The sequence below is a fragment of the Notechis scutatus genome, chromosome 4, assembly GCF_049901735.1.
Source record: "Notechis scutatus isolate UNSWTSFEM ecotype Mainland chromosome 4, rNotScu1.2, whole genome shotgun sequence".
Lineage (NCBI taxonomy): Eukaryota > Metazoa > Chordata > Lepidosauria > Squamata > Elapidae > Notechis > Notechis scutatus.
Genome location: NC_142012.1, coordinates 133123481 through 133139653, shown reverse-complemented (window position 1 = coordinate 133139653; position 16173 = coordinate 133123481). Strand labels below are relative to the sequence as shown.

General features: G+C 37.3%; 1 protein-coding gene across 12 annotated transcripts in view; it reads left to right on the top strand.

Annotated features, from left to right (window-relative positions):
- Positions 1-16173, top strand: part of NMNAT3 (nicotinamide nucleotide adenylyltransferase 3) — a 34568-nt gene that overhangs the window by 2187 nt on the left and 16208 nt on the right. For 6 of the 12 annotated variants that reach the window (XM_087964997.1, XM_026663999.2, XM_087965001.1 and 3 more), the window contains exons 2-4: positions 2019-2098; positions 3646-3709; positions 15344-15486. In XM_087964997.1, coding sequence (XP_087821123.1) covers positions 15378-15486 — 109 coding nt within the window. In that variant the 5' untranslated portion in view covers positions 2019-2098; positions 3646-3709; positions 15344-15377. Of the gene's footprint in view, positions 1-2000; positions 2099-3645; positions 3710-15343; positions 15487-16173 lie in introns of all 12 variants that reach the window. The other 6 variants (XM_087964995.1, XM_087964999.1, XM_026664027.2 and 3 more) reach the window with 4 other exon arrangements.

Sequence of the window (16173 nt, the reverse complement as noted above, 5' to 3'; positions counted from 1 at the left end):
TTGAATTAGGTTGCTAATATTTAAAAAGGAGAAATACACAGAATGCACAACTTTTAGGCTTTTTTAAAAACACCTTAATTGCAGTACTTCTGTCTCCATTTGAGGAGAGGAAGAAGGGAAGAAAACTGAAGAATGGAGTAGTTGAGAACATTCCAAGAAGCTACACAGCTTTCTCTTCCATACAATTATATTCCATGCAAATATACTGATGTAATTTTTCCTGGGTTTTGTTGTTATTTGTAATTCAATCTCTAGCTAGATTTGGCCAATATATGGTACATTTATATTGTTCAACTTCATTTGTTTGTTTCTTCACCAAATTTAGTCTCATTCTTTTCTGTTGTGAGAGACATGCTCTGCCGATGGACAGATATATCGTAGTATCTATCTAGGCCATCTTCATGATTTATTTCCAACATTCCATTGAGTTGGAAAGTACAGCAAAATAAAGGAAAGAGCATGAATTTTTTTCCAATCCCTTTACTTGCAGTAGCTATAGGAGGAAGCTATATTTTCTTCTGTATGAGAAACTGTATAAAATAATATTACTGTTGTGTCTTATGTCTATTACTTTGTGTGCACTGGGAAACAAACATAGGACAGACATTCTGAGGCATTGTTCACTGCTGCTTCCATAGAAATATATTGGGGGATTTTTTTTCTAGAATATTTTACCCTGCTGATCCAGCCAGGTCTGATCCATTTTCAAATTTAACTTCTCTTTAGTTGGTCTCTCACCCAATACCTGTTTTATTTTTGATGGCACTCAGACAAATTTTCAATAATTTCCTTTATATTAGGTGATTATGAGTGACTCATTCTTTATCAGGCCAACCTATTTTAATGTTGTAGGGAGCTACTTAATGCTATGTATTGAGCTACTTAATGAATGAATTAAAATTAAATAACAGGAAATAGATTATTTAAAAAATGGCAAGGCTGCAAGTTAGCATGGTATGACTCAAAAAAATGTTAAAAATTGATGTGACAATGTGATTTGTTTAACCCATGTCTGAATTCTGCATCTGGCCTTGATGATTGGAATAATTCTATTTCTATTCCCTTCTAAAGAGAAGGCAAAGTGTGAATACAAGAACTAAATGGTGGGTTGGTTTGTTAATTGCTCCGGCATGGAAATTTTTGATGAAAGGATATAATAGATGGTGTTGAGCAAAATTTGGAAAGTGCAGAGCAGAGGTGTACTGACCAAATTTTTATTCTTCCATAGTCATTATTTTATTATTTAAGAATTTTTATACCACATTTATTATTTTTATATATGAATGAAGGCAGTGAACATATCTAATATTCCTTCCTCCTATTTGCTCCACAACAACTCTGGGTTGACCAGAGAATGACAAGTCCAAAGCCACCCAGCTGCCCTTCATGTTTTAAGATAGGACTAAAATTCATCATCTCCTGATTTCTAGTTTGGTGCCTTAACCACTAGACCAAACTGGCTCATTGATATATACTGTATATAAGCCCATATTTGTCTTAAAATATGCTACAGCACTATTGATTTGCAAAGATATTTCCCATAATTTGGCAGAATCTTGACAACGTACAGTTAGTTCCCAAAACAAATACTAAATAGTACCAGAATGTTTTTCAACATACTTAACACACAGCTGCAAAATGACTTATTTTTATACATTTGTCTAATCAAGACATTAATTTCACTTAGCATATCTTTGGTAAGCAGGTGCATTTGTAGCCAGTTTTATGCATTGGTGTAAACTGTCTTGATTCTGAAGCAATTTTTGATGTGGCTTTCTCCTGTATCCCCTGCATAGGTTTTTTGTATGGTTAGGAATTTATATTGATCCCTTGTAATCCCAGGAAGATTCCTTTGTCATGTTTCTGCACCTTGGATCATTTCAGAGTTTCTTATCATCTCTACAGGTGGTCTTTGTCAGGGACCATGGTAATTCAGTCAGAAAAGTGGTGACTAAGTAAAAAATCATGTAACCACAAATGTGCTTATAATTTTATTTCAGCTTTCCTTTGCTTTACAGCATTAGAAGGGTACACCAAATAGCCATGTGAATCCAAATGGCAGGGAAGATTTCCAGAACTTTACTCATTAGGAATCCAGGTAAAGGGACTAATCTTGCAGCCCTTTTTCCTCACTCCTTTGGAATACTCCTACCCGTGCTGAGATAATTAAACAACAAAAGAATTGATGTTTGTATTTACATTCATTGAAGAAGAAAGGATTACAATAAATGGGTACACAACAAGAGAATGTACATTGAAAGGAATGTGCTAATGCCCAGTATTTGTCTAGTGTGCTTCCTGGAAGCCTCTTAGGAGGCAAGCCTTTGGTGTGATACTGATTAGGGTCTTGTCAATGTCAGGCAGTAGCATGAGCCAGCCCTAGGGTTCTAATCAACTACTTAAGGTTACAGAGCTGAGCTTGTTAAATTGCCGTTAGAACCTTTTAAGAATATGCTGCACTGCCAAGGAAGCTTGATTAGATAATCCTTACCCTCTGCAAGGGAGGAGGGGAAAAACAGGTCAAACATGTACTAAACTATATTGGTGAACCTGTGTGTTTTTGAGGGGTGGGCAGGCTGCAAAGTTTGTATATGTGCACCTTATCAGGACATTACTTGTACATCTCTCCATCTAAGGCTAAATTTTGTTTTTAACTTTCAGACTGCTGGCTTTGAGAAAAAATTCTGTACAACATGCCCATAACCAGTGTATCCGTCGTGTGTTAATGCTGGTAGCCTCTGAGTCAGTCCCTTTCAAGTGTAACCACTTTGTACAGGTCCCATCGGATGCTTCTGGCTTTTGTCTCCTGTGATTCATGGATTAGATTTCTCTTGGACAGAGTACTCATCAGATGTATCCACACTTGGATTTTTCAATTTCTACCAGTTGGGTAGAAATTCTGTTATGGTAGGGATGGACAAATGATTTCCGTCTAAGCTATCCAGCAGCCTTGTTAAACTCAGTAGTAGAAATATTTTTCCCATTTCCCCCATATTAGGCTTTAAACTGTAGTGCAGGGGTGTCAAACTCAAGGCCCGGGAGCCGGATCTGGTCCACGAGGTGCTTAGATCTGGCCTGTGGGACCACCCTGCAAACAACGAAGCACCGGCCTGAGGTGCCTCTGCCAGCGAAAACAGAGCTCAGGATAGCCGCGAGCTTCATTTTCGCTGGCAGAGGGTTGCAGGATGCTCTCCCAACTGAAAATGGAGGTCAGGAGCCCATTTTCGCTGGCAGAACAGTCAGGTCACCACAGGCACCCTCCCGACATGAGTAATGTCATGATGGCCATGGCCAACCTTCAAGGTCAAACACAACCCTGATATGGCCCTCAATGAAATTGAGTTTGACACCCCTGTCGTGTAACTAACATATACAGGAATTACCAAAACTGTAAGATAGTTCAGTCCTCTAGCAGCATATTTGTTCTTTATAAACCACCTAAGATTTTCAGTAATTAACATCAGTTTAAAGCAGTGTTTCTCAAACTTGGAAATTTTAACTGTAGACTCATCTCCCAGAATTTCCCAGTGGTGAAAAATAGCTTGATGTAGCCCATCCTTATGGGAAGAGGAGCTGAGATTTTCTCAACAAGTTATCCTCCTCCTATAATATTCTAATTGCTGTATCCCACATTTTTTATTCTAGATATCTGTTTCAAATATTACAAAGTAGAGAAGAATTACAGCAGGCTATTTGGAAGATAAAAATTGTGAGTAAAGAAGAGGTTAAGCCCTCCCAGTTCCTTTTTATTTAAAATTCACATTAACTTTAGTCTAACACACACTCACATAAATCATCACAGGGGTTGTACTGCATTGATATGTAAAGTGTTGTTTGCAACTGAATAATATTATAAAACAAAATTTAGATTTTGTCTCTCCTGCTGCTGTAGACGGCTTACAATTAATATGCTGCATTCAATAATTTCTTTTCTCTGCAGGTGTTAGATTACTGTTGGAATTCATGGTTCAGCCCTAGCTAATTTATGCTCGCCATGAACAAGAAATTATAAATAATTATAACAGGAAAAGAAGAATTTGAAGTTAGGGCACCGAACACTAAAAGGTTTTATATGAAATAAGTTGCAAACAGTTATTTATAAATGTTGGGTCTTTCTCCAGAGATTTTGAAAAATCTTAGAAATTATCTTCAAATTTTTATATATTGTGTAATTATTTGCTTTTTCTGAGTATTGATCTCTTATGCCTAGCAACTGAAAATTAAGATTCACTTATCTAAATGTGTCCATCCTTGCTATTAATTATATGCTTGCCTCCTAGGTAGGTTCTGTGACAAACTAGGAGATTATTATAAACTCCTTTTATCTAAGAATGTAGTGCCATGTTTCACAAGGATATTTCTCATAAATCTCACCAGTGGTGGTATTCTACTGGTTCAGCCCGGTTCTGACACACCGGTAGGGCCGAAGAGCAGCGGAGACTGAACCGGTTCTCTAAGACGGGTCGCCAACCTTTTGGACCTCAGGGACCACCAATCTCATAATTTTTGATCCCAGGGACCGCTAACCAGTTCTGTGGGCTGGCCTAATTTGTGGGTGTGGCTTGGTGGTCATGTGACTGGCTGGATATGGCTTGTATGTATATATTATAAATATTTATATAAATATTGAATTTTTTATTAAAAAAAGAACAACTTTTACCCAAAATCAGACAAAGCAGGCAGGCAAATTGAGTTGCTCACAGAATCACAGATTCATTCAGAGATCCATCTATCTGCCATCGGCTAGCTCAGTCTGTTACATAGAATTTGCTTGCAAGCCAACTCATAAAATTGGCTTGCAAGCAAACTCACAAAATTTACTCACAACATACCATGTATGTAAATATTGATTTTTTTATTTAAAAAAGAGCAACTTTTACCCAAAATCAGGCAAAGCAGGCAGGCAGATTGAGTTGCTCACAGAATCATTCAGTGATCTATCTACTTGCCATCGACTACCTGAGTCTGTCACATAAAACTTGCCGTGAGTCTGCACTGAATAATAGAATCTTCAGTCCTAAGGGAGATTCAGCTGTGCTTAAAAGCAGAGCCGAAGATCTAAAGACTAGCTAGAAAGCAAGAAAACCAACCATTTCCTGCTTCCTAGCTAATCTAAATCTCCTGGCACAGCAGAACAGCTGATGGTCGGAAAAAGGAAAATTTAGCAGGCAAGTTTGTCAGGTAAGGAGTGAATGGGTGGGGAGCGTTCCTGTGGGCCATGTGGGCGGTGCAGCCTTGTGTTTCTGAGCAACCTGGATTAATTGCTTTGGGGGGTGCTCTGGGGGTGACATTTCTCTGCGGCCCACCAAAATTTTCTCACGGCCCACCAGTGGGCCATGGCCCGCCAGTTGGCAACCACTGCTCTAAGACGTTCTGCTGTGGGGCCCACCCGCCCGGGCTCCCATACTTTTGAAGCGCAGCTGCTTTGCGCAGCACAGCAGATTGCTGCATATCAGTTGTTGAAGCGACAGGGACAGTGTGCAGGATTGCAGGAGGTGAGTCGGAAAGCCTCTGCACCTGTGCAAAGTGCATGTTTGGCATGCGTGTGCATGCAAAGTAAGTGTGCACACGCAAAGCACACCACCAAGCCACGCCCACCAAACCAGTGGTAAACTTTTTTGAAATGTACCACTGAATCTCACCCACATGGTTGCATGATTATCCCTCTCTGGGCTTGGGATAGAAATATCTAAAGTATGTTCCCTTCTGTTTTTCCCAGGACAATCCTGGAGGGAAAAATTGTTACTAAATGGGTTAAGAAATCCCCACCTAGAAATACAAGTTGTCAGTAGATTCAGTCTGACTTATTGTATGTACATTTTACAGGAAAACCTTTAAAGGAGAGGATCTGCCAACAAGGTTTTAAAGTATCCATCTATATATTACATATTCTTACAGAGTAATACTATGCCTATGTCAAAATTAGTTAATATGATAAAGTGGTAAATATCACTTTGGCTATTTCTTATTATTTTCTAAGAGTACCTAGGAGCTTAATTTGCTTGATTAAACCTTTGAGGTAATGTAATAATGTATATCAAATTAGTATTGCATCTGGTGTGTTTTTAAAATTAAAGTGAAATGTTTAATTACATTCTGATTGGTATTTAGTTTGTTAACTGTTGACATAAACACTAAAACAGTTAAATAAGTCAAAGACTGCCTATTATTATTTTCATTTCCTATTATTATTTTCAGAAGAATAGTGAAAAGTGTATGTAAAAATAATGAGAGAAGTAATAGGATTACTTAATCCTATTTAAGAATAGGATTATTAAAAGAATACCCAAAGCAGACCCCAGAGTGTTCATTGTGGTAGAAATAGCTGACTTGCATTATTTCCCTAGCCAGATAAGATGCCATGCTAAAGTAGGAAAGCTTGCTATCTCTACTATTCCACTCTTGCAGCATAAGTTTTTGGTGAAGATGGGAGAATATAAAGGCAAGATGCAACCTGGGCTTATGTCAGGTCTGTCCCAGGTATTCAGGAAAGAAAGACATTACTCCATTTGTAGCAAAAGGTATACTTTTACTAAAGCCAAGTAGTTACAGTGTAAGCAAAGCCAGGTCTAAATATTCCTGCATAAAGCCAGTGATTTTCTCTTTTCCCAGGCCCTCCCCCATTTGCTCATTTCATTAATGTTTTCACTAGTATTCAAACGAGTGTAATGGTAATAGTTCTAAAGTTGGAGCCTCTTTGATAACCATTTGCATTCCATTCTATGTTCTTGGATTTTTCAACCATTGTCTCTTCTCTCAGGTTGGTAGCAATAGCAATAGCATTTAGACTTATACTCAGCTTTACAGTTTTTACAGCCCTCTCTAAGCAGTTTAAGGAGTCAACATATTGCCCCCGACAATCAGGGTCCTCATTTTACTAACCTCAGAAGGATGGAAGGCTGAATTTACCTTGAGCCTGGTGAGGTTCAAACTGTCAAATTGCAGGCAGCTGGCAGTCAGCAGAAGTAGTCTTCAGTACTGTATTCTAATCACTGCAGCTCCTGGTACCTCTGGTTCCCGTCATCTCCCTTCCTGACATTCCCCTACTCCCACTCCCCCTTTTATGGCAGGATGCCATCATAGCAAAGCAGGGCTAAAGTGATGAGATGGCAGATCTGACCGTTACTTTGATCAACTATCCAAAAAGCTTCTGAAGGTTTAGCTTATCCTTGCAAAACCTTCTGCATTGGCTTTGAATTAAACTATTTTTTAAAATGTGCTATTCCTCCCCCCAAGTTAAGACTAAAGTAATTTTACAATTAAAGATAGAGATGAAAATCTCAGTTTGGAGTATTTGTTTTAAATATATATTTGGAGTGTTACGTTTGAACTAACATTGTCAGATAATCATACAATGCTAAACTGAAAGCAATCTTAGGTTGTTCTACAAATAATTCCTTTCTCAATTAACCTCTCAGACCTTTAATATTAATGATAGAAAAATAGAGTGTAGGTTGACTTTTATGAGTTATGCCCATTGATGACCTATTGCCATTTGCTGATTAAAACTGCTGTTTTTTATTAAAAATATAAAAAGGCCATTGGTTTGTCTGCAATTGAAAAATAATTATCAGACCATTGAACATATAAATCAAATTTTAGCAGTATTTACTCATATGTGCCCATTTGCCCAATTCCCACTATATAAATTATAAAAAACACAATTTGCATTTTAACACAGAAAACTTTTAAAAACTTTTAAGGTTCACTCTGAAAAGATTTTGATTTAACCATCCATATCTTTTTGATCTATTAATGTTAATATCCAGCTAAGTCAACATATTTTAAAAAGATGAATGTTTAAATTTTGTAACAAATTTTGGGGGAAAGATCTTGGCCATCAACACACATTCTGTGAATGTTTAAAATATTACAGCTGAATTTTAATTTCCATATTTGTTGAGGTAATTCTCCGTTAGGAGAATGAGCGCATACAGGGAGACGTATTTGAGAGTAGTGTTTGAATAATACACATACAGCACACAGATACACTGTAATGTAGGTTTTTACTTCCAGAAAGTTTAAGCAAAGTCCAAAAAGCAATCCAAAGTCATTCACAGGTAAATCAGTCAGATTTTTCAATCCAGGGATAATTCAATAACAAAGTCCAGTGTCAAAAACAGTTCAGTAACAGACTTATATTAAATCCAGAAAATATCAGTCAATTAGGAAAAATGGCAATACTCTCCAACAGAAGGAAACAGAGACTTACTCACACTCTCTTCTGAGACCAAGGCTAAGACAAACCAGGTTTCTGGCTCCATCTTATGGCCATTTGAGAAACCACACCTAATTACAGTTTTGTATTTTCTTAAAAGATACAGTTTTAAAATGTTTATCCTGGTTTATATATTTCTAACCCAAATACCTGTTAGGTGACTTATATTCCTAACAATATTTATCAAACTATTTGTAAGAGGTTTAACTGAAGGGACATAACCTTTGCAGATTTATATACAATATATTGTTTTTCTCTAAACTATAGTGTTTACTATTGTGGTGTTTTAGGTATATAATTTATGCATATTCCCAGTAGATAAAATATCTTGACCAGGGAGACTGGGAAGAAGACAAAAATAACTTCATTCTAGATTCCAGAATCTTTGCTGCGCTATTCTTAGTGATGTTCTCTAAAGCAACCTTACTTTTTTCCCTCTAATCTTTCAGAAGATCTCACCAATGGTTGTGCTTATTTCTGCTGGTTCTTCAGTTATAGACTCCATCACCTACATGCAGGCCATGCAAAATTTGTGCAAAAATTAGATCTGTGCAAAAGCAGATCCAGCAATATCCAATAACCTCCTCCACAGCTTAACACCTCTATTCTTTTATATGTTTTCAGCTATAAGGCAGATATGCCTACATTCAAGTGTTTTGATTAGGCTTGAAGTTTCTTGGTATTGATATGATTCTAAACCTGGTTTTGCTACACAGAAAAATTATCTTGTTACAGGAATATTTTTCTTCCTCCTTGCTTATCCTGTCTCTGCTTTTAAGAATTCCCGTTTTCTGGATATTCTTCCATGCAGTTGTCATATTGTGGAACATGAAAGTTGAACATGAATGACTCCAATTTTGCTGTTTGTGTGTTATGGGGAAGTATCCCTTAATACATAGACTATGATTAGAAATGATGTGAGCTTAACCAGTTTTACATATTTTTCTGGGGTAGATGAGCAGATTTAACAAGAATAAAATAAAAGAGAATTAGCTGATATGATTATATTGCTCAGACTAAGTAAGACTTTCCTTGAGTAACAGTTCTGTGAAACTTAACTTATTTTGCAGATAGAATGGGAAAAAAGAATACAAAAATATTGTATATTTCTTAATTTAGGTTCCTGACCACAACTTCTACTTGTTTATTACTGCCTAGTGCCCACCTAAAGTGGGAAAGTATCTAAAGTGGGGGAAAACACATTTGAAGGTGTCCTGGTATTAACTTTGTTATTAACTTTACATAACTGTAGAAAAGTTAAAAAAAAAAAAACTTCTGTCAATGTATTGTTCAACAGTAAACCAGTTATAAAATATAAAAAGTTTCATGAAGAGCAAAAATATGTGGCACAAAATGGCAATTACTATTGTGTTACATGTTAAGGAATATAACTCAAAAAACCTTAAACTTTCCTTGTTTGTGCAGGAATAATATGATGTTGGAGTCTTCAAAGAAAAAGCTATCTAACTTCTAGAGGGTTTTATATGTTAGGAAGTGCTTTAAACTTAAATAAAAAGTTAGCACTACAGTGTAAATGTCTTCTTATGTGAATGGGCCTAAAACTAAGGATGGACTTCTATCCCTGAATGATCAAAATAAATAAAACTAGATATTCTCTGACTATTGATTAAAATTTGACCAAAACATTGATGTATAATCTCTAAAACAGTTAATTCCTGGGTTTACCAATCTACAATTTAACTCCCTAATTGTACGTAAGAATAGTTTAACTGGGAGAGGATATAACCAAGAACTATACTGGGATTTTGGAGTTGCAATCTAAAAATAGTAAGCTGAGAAAAGATAAAACTGATTTCATGTCATTTGCACTTCAAATAACATGAAGACTAGATATGCAGAAGAGTCCATATTTTAAATACCTTCAAACAAATAAATATGCTTAATCATCATTCCAAATTTGAGTGAACCCTTATGTATAATTTTTGAGGAAGAGAGTTGTGGTATTGAATATAACTATTGGTCTTTCTTCCTAGTTCTCTATTCATTACAGTACATTCATTCACTGAAGAAGCCACATTGTAAGTAATTATTCCTGTGACCGTACACAAGTTGGGTTGCTAAGTAATAATAAGGTAAAGGTTCCCCTCGCACATGCATGCTAGTCATTTTCGGCTCTAGGGGGAGGTTCTCATCTCTGTTACAATGCCGAAGAGTCAGCACTGTCTGAAGACATCTCTGTGGTCATGTGGCCAGCATGACTAAATGCTGAAGGCATATGGAACACTGTTACCTTCCCACCAAAGTGGTGCCTATTTTTCTATTTGCATTTTTACATGCTTTTGAACTGCTAGGTTGGCAGAAGTGCTAAGTAATAAACATGTTCTATTCCATTCATTCTTCTGGGAGAAGAATCAACAGTTCCTCTATCAAGTGCAGTTCACATGATTAAAATGTGTACCTGCTTGTAAAATTCAATCCATGGAAAATAATTGTCCCCAAATACCTAATATTTACATATCCCTGTATTAAGATAAGAAACCCTGAACAGGTTTTGAGGTACTCTTACATGAGATTACAACTCTTGTACAATTTCCCTCTGAGCAGTTCTTCAAATTCAGGGGATAAGTGATAATAGGGAATAATCTCTGATAATGTTCATTGTTGCAAAAGGGTCCAGTTCAAAATGCTAGTTTTGATCTGCATGGCATGGGGCCAGGTTATTTGAGGGACCACCACTTCCCACCTACATCTGCCCATCCCTTCAGATCAGGCAGAAAAGGTATGTGGTGGGTGTTACCTGTTAAGGAGCTGCACCTACCCTCCTCTTTTCACTCCACCCCAATTTCCTGGCAACAACCCCTGTTTAAGCAAGAATAAAGTCTTCTTTCTAGTTAAAATAATCAGAATCACTGAGGAACAGTGCAAAAGGAGGACATAAAAGAAGAAACAAGGACAAATCAGTAGGCTTGCAGTTCATTTCAGGGGCTATAAAGATCACTTAATCCAGTATGAAGAATATGATGCTTAAATCAGACACTACTTAAAACTAGTTGTGACTATTTTTCTCCCTTTCTGCAGTATTTTGACTTTCTTTGGCATCAGATACTGGGCTATGTATTGTATATTACTTGTTTTAATGTTTAATTACATAATTCATAATTTTTACTGTTATTTTATGAACTTCAAGGTACAAACATTCACTTATGCATTTTCACTAAATACAGCTGAGTAAAGTAACCATTTTTACTTAGGGTTTCAGCTTTCCTTACTATATTCCATAAATTTTAGTAATTATTTATAGACTAATACTGGATAAAACAGAGGTTAAAAGAGTGTGAAATAAGGATGGTTTACTAGCTTTCTTCACATACTCGTAAATATTGTATAGATTCTTCCTAACCTTTCTTTACATAGAAATGTAATGCCTCCCACAACTGTTCTGGCTGACAGTATTAGCCAAAATTAAATACTTAAGCATGTAAGATCATGCAAAATGAATAGCAGCAATATAGCTCAGCTTGTGGTATTGCAGTGTAGGATTTCTGGAGCCATGTGGGTGCTTAATTTGACATACTTACTGAGCAGAAATGAGTATTTTTAGCCATAGGCTTTCTTCTTCCTTCTTCGTTGTACACACATTATCAGTGCTGTGTAACTATCAAAGAAAAGGTTATATTTCTAAAGTATTTATTTCTGTGATTCTTTCTTTGATCTAATGTTCTACTTCAGTGTCTCTTTTAAAATACAATAGATTTTCTGTAGGTTGGTTTATATTTAAAGATCCCAAAAATAATAGAATTTTTATGATGGAAGTTGGGAGAATAATTACTTATAAAGAGATGTCAATATCAGAATAAGCAGCTTGTCACTAAGCTATGTAGTAGTAAACTGCTTTTTGAATACAAAGACAAATAAAAAACACCCAATAATTAGTTCAGCTGAGGATTCTAGGGACATATCCTTTCTTTCTTTTCTGTTTGAGGAGAACCAGAGTGCCATACTAACAGTTACAGAGAATATTATTGAACATCAGAAATAATTTGGCGTTCTGTTCTTGAAATGAGAAAAAATGATACACTTTTCTTTAGCATTCTTTAGCACAGTTAAGGAAACGTTCTCCAAAGGAAAATAAATAATCCACCCTTGTCTTTAAACAAAGAAATACTGTTTTAACCTGTGGAAAGCTAGTTACAGAAAAAGTAACTAGACTTCCCTGAGAGCTGAAAGGTGTCTCTCCCCACCCTGGCTTTTTTCTTTGTTATTCTATTATTCTGTCTTATAGATTGACAGAATTTTAGGTGGAAGTCTTTTGTGTATATCGACTGACATAACCTGAGTGGATTATATCAGTTTATTTCCAACGTTCCTACTATTTTCAATGTTCAGAATATGCTATTTCTATAGTCAAAGCTTCACCATCTACTAAGAGAAGAATTAACAGCAGGCTCGATTTAAAAAGAAAACCCAAAAGTTTATGGAAATGCATAATACTTTTCAGATTAAAACGCCTAAAGGAATGGGACAAAAAATGGTCAAGGAGAATTAAATTTGATAGACATGGCATGCTGAAAAACAAAACAAAATGCAGATCAAAAACTGGGGAAATGGAACAGTTCCTGGAATCCTGACCTGATTTTGTGTAAGATACCAATTACCGTATTTGCCGGCGTATAAGACGACTTTTTTTGCCCTGAAAACATGCCTCCAAGTGGGGGGTCGCCTTATACGGCGAGTATATAACAAAGGTCGCCTTATACGCCGGCAAATACGTTGTTGTCACTCGGGTGCAAGAGCGACGGGGCGGAGCTCCGCAACTTGCGAAGCCCTTCGCCCAGCCGGAGTCTCTTCCTCCTCCTCCCCACCCACCCACCCACTCCACTCCGCTGCGCGAGCGGACAGGCAGGCTCCAGGCTTTGCCCCATCCCTCACCTCTTCCATCCCCTCCACCACCCCCAGTGGCAGAAACTTCGCCGCACGTGGGGACGAGTGGAGGGGTGGGAGAACAGCGACGCAGCTCAACGCTGAGAAAGCGCCATCCTTGCTTTTGTGCTTCGGGAAGAGTTCGTGTTTTTTTTTTTTTGTTTTTCTCCCAGGAATGGGATGCTGCTCGTGCGATTTTCTTTGGGAATTTTCTCTTCCCGGTTTCAGCCTTTGCTCCGAATCCTCTCCCCCGATTCACTTCTGGAAAGGATGCTTGTGTAACTCTTTTCCTAAGCGTTGCTGGGGTGGAGGGGGCAGTGTGCAGCGTGAGCGAGAGGCTCTTTTCCTTTCTCCCTGAGCGCAAACCGTCTGCCTTCTTCTCTCTTGGACGGACCGAGCAAGGCTAATAAGATAATAATAAGATAATAAGATAAGATCCTAAGCGCGTTGTGGAAACAGATCTGGATCTCATTGGAGAAAGGTAGCAAATGAATGAACTGGACTTTTGGCAAGTCTCGGGTAGGAACTCGACGCTTTCTGGAAAGTTAGTGAGCAGGAAAATAGACATCCTTTCCGCTTTCTCCCAGCGTGGGTATTTCATTATCCTCCCTGTAAGAAGTAAAAGCCAAGGGAAAAACGATGCGCAGGAAAAAGCCACAGTAGGAAGCAAAGATTTCTCCCCCTCTCTGAAATAATTAATGTCGCAATCAGTGTGGTGCACCCTTGGAGACAAATTTGGTTGGGGAGGTGGAAAGATATTAAGAAACAACTCGACTGTTTTTCATTCAGTTTTATTTTTATTTATTTATTTTCCCTGAAAAAGCAGATCGCTCAACGGTGTCACAAAGAAAGGGAGAGGAATTGAGTGCCAGTCTGAGAAAGGCGAAGCTGCCTCTCTAAAGCATTTTGGTGGCTTTGTAAGTTTGGGGGAAAGGGGCGGGGGTGTCAATCAAGAATTATATCCAGAATACCCCAAGTGTTACAACTTACCGATTTGCCGCGTATGAGATGATTTTTGCCCTGAAAAACATGCCTCCAAGTGGAGGGGGTCGCCTTATACGGCGAGTATATAACAAACTCTATATTTTGAGTGGAAATGTTGGGGGCTCGTCTTATACGCCCAGTCGTCTTATACGCCGGCAAATACGGTATCTGTGCAACTGTGCAGAATCATATAATTGACCAAGACCAAGTACGCGCCGTCTTCGGTCCGACTTAAGCATGGTATATAAAATCATACATTGCAATGTCCTACCTGTCAATGAATACTTCAGCTTTAACCATAACAACACAAGAGCACACAACAGATACAAACTCAAATTAAACCGCACCAAACTTGATTGCAGGAAATACGACTTCAGCAATAGAGTGGTCAATGTCTGGAATACTCCTACCCGACTCTGTAGTCTCTTCCCCAAACCCCAAAAACTTTAACCTTAGACTGTCTACTATTGATCTCACCCCTTTCTAAGAGGTCTGTAGGGGGCGTGCATAAGCGCACCAACGTGCCTACCGTCCCCTGTCCTATTGTTTCTCTTATTTTATTTTTCTTATATGTACCCATTTCATATATTCACAACTATGTATACACTTGTACTTATTATCTTGTAAACAATTGACAAATCAAATAAATAAATAAATAAATAAAATAAATAAATAAAATAAATAAATTTTAGACCATCAAATCCAACTGTGTACAAATTTTAAAAAATCTAGGGAAGTGCCTGCCCAACCTCCATGTATTTAGTAAAAGAAGCCTTTGCCTGTCTGGGTGATTTGTACCATTATTGAATCTGTTGTTAACTTTTTCCCCTAACATTTAATTGAAATCTGCCTTCCTATAACTTAACTTCATAATTCTCGGTCCTGCACTATAGAAAAATAAGGAAGAGATCTTGGTTTTCTTCTGAGTGACATCTTTCTAGAATGGCGATTACATCTAACACATCTGTATTTTCTTCTTAACCCTAAACGTGCCCAGTTGTTTCACCTGTCTATCTTTGTTGTCCTTCTCTGAACCTGTTATAATTCTTCTGAATAATTTTCATATCAAGGATCTGATATCTGGATCTTATCTGTCAGAGAATTACACCTGACAGATCCCAGGATGGGGGAGGGAGGGTCTCTTCAGCCATGGTACCTTATAGAATCTTCTTTCCCTGGAAGTGAGGTTATCATTTATTATTTTCGCAAATAATTGAGAAAACTGGATGAATTGTTACAATTGCTATTTTCTCTTTTCAGATGAACGGTGTGCTATTGAAGGTTACTTGGCTCCATGAAACATCTGACACCCCTCGTCCTTCTTGCCTGTGGCTCCTTTAATCCCATAACAAATATGCACATGCGTTTATTTGAACTAGCAAGAGATCACCTTCATCAAACAGGTTAGTTTATTTAATGTCTCCAAAAACTGAGTGAGCTGTGTTGCAATAAGGAGTCATTTGTATCTCCAAAAAAGGGGGAAACATTCCACATTATTTCAACACATTTTAATTGCTGTTAATTAAAAGTTCAAGACTTAGACCAATTACTTCACAGCATCTAAATTGAAAGTTTACACATTTACTCTCTCTTGAAGTAAAAGTGATGATAAGGAAATATAAAATTGTTCCTCATCAGTATAATTAAGTTTTGCCAATGGTTCAATAGAATAATTGCAGACTAACTTGTGATGAAAGGAGTCTTAAATCCTATCCCAGATTCTGTCTTTTTCTCTTTTCGAGGTGCCATGAAACACTTAAACTGCAATGTCACATCTGTATGCTAATTTTATCACTTAAGCTAAAGAAGTGATATAGTCTGCAATTTTAACTAGGAAGAGAAATCATGGGGGGAAAGCTTCTATGTATTCATTATGACTTTCAACTATAGAATAGAATAGAAATTACACAAGAGGAAAAAACCTGTTTTTGCTGCTTCTGTGTTTGGCTGTAATGATCCAAGTAGCTAATGATCCAGGTAGTTGACTGGGTCATGTTCACTCAAGCACTAGCAATGATGTAAGATATGGATGAGCAGGTTCATTCAGTCTCAATATCACTAATAAATGAACTGTAAGACATGAATGTTTG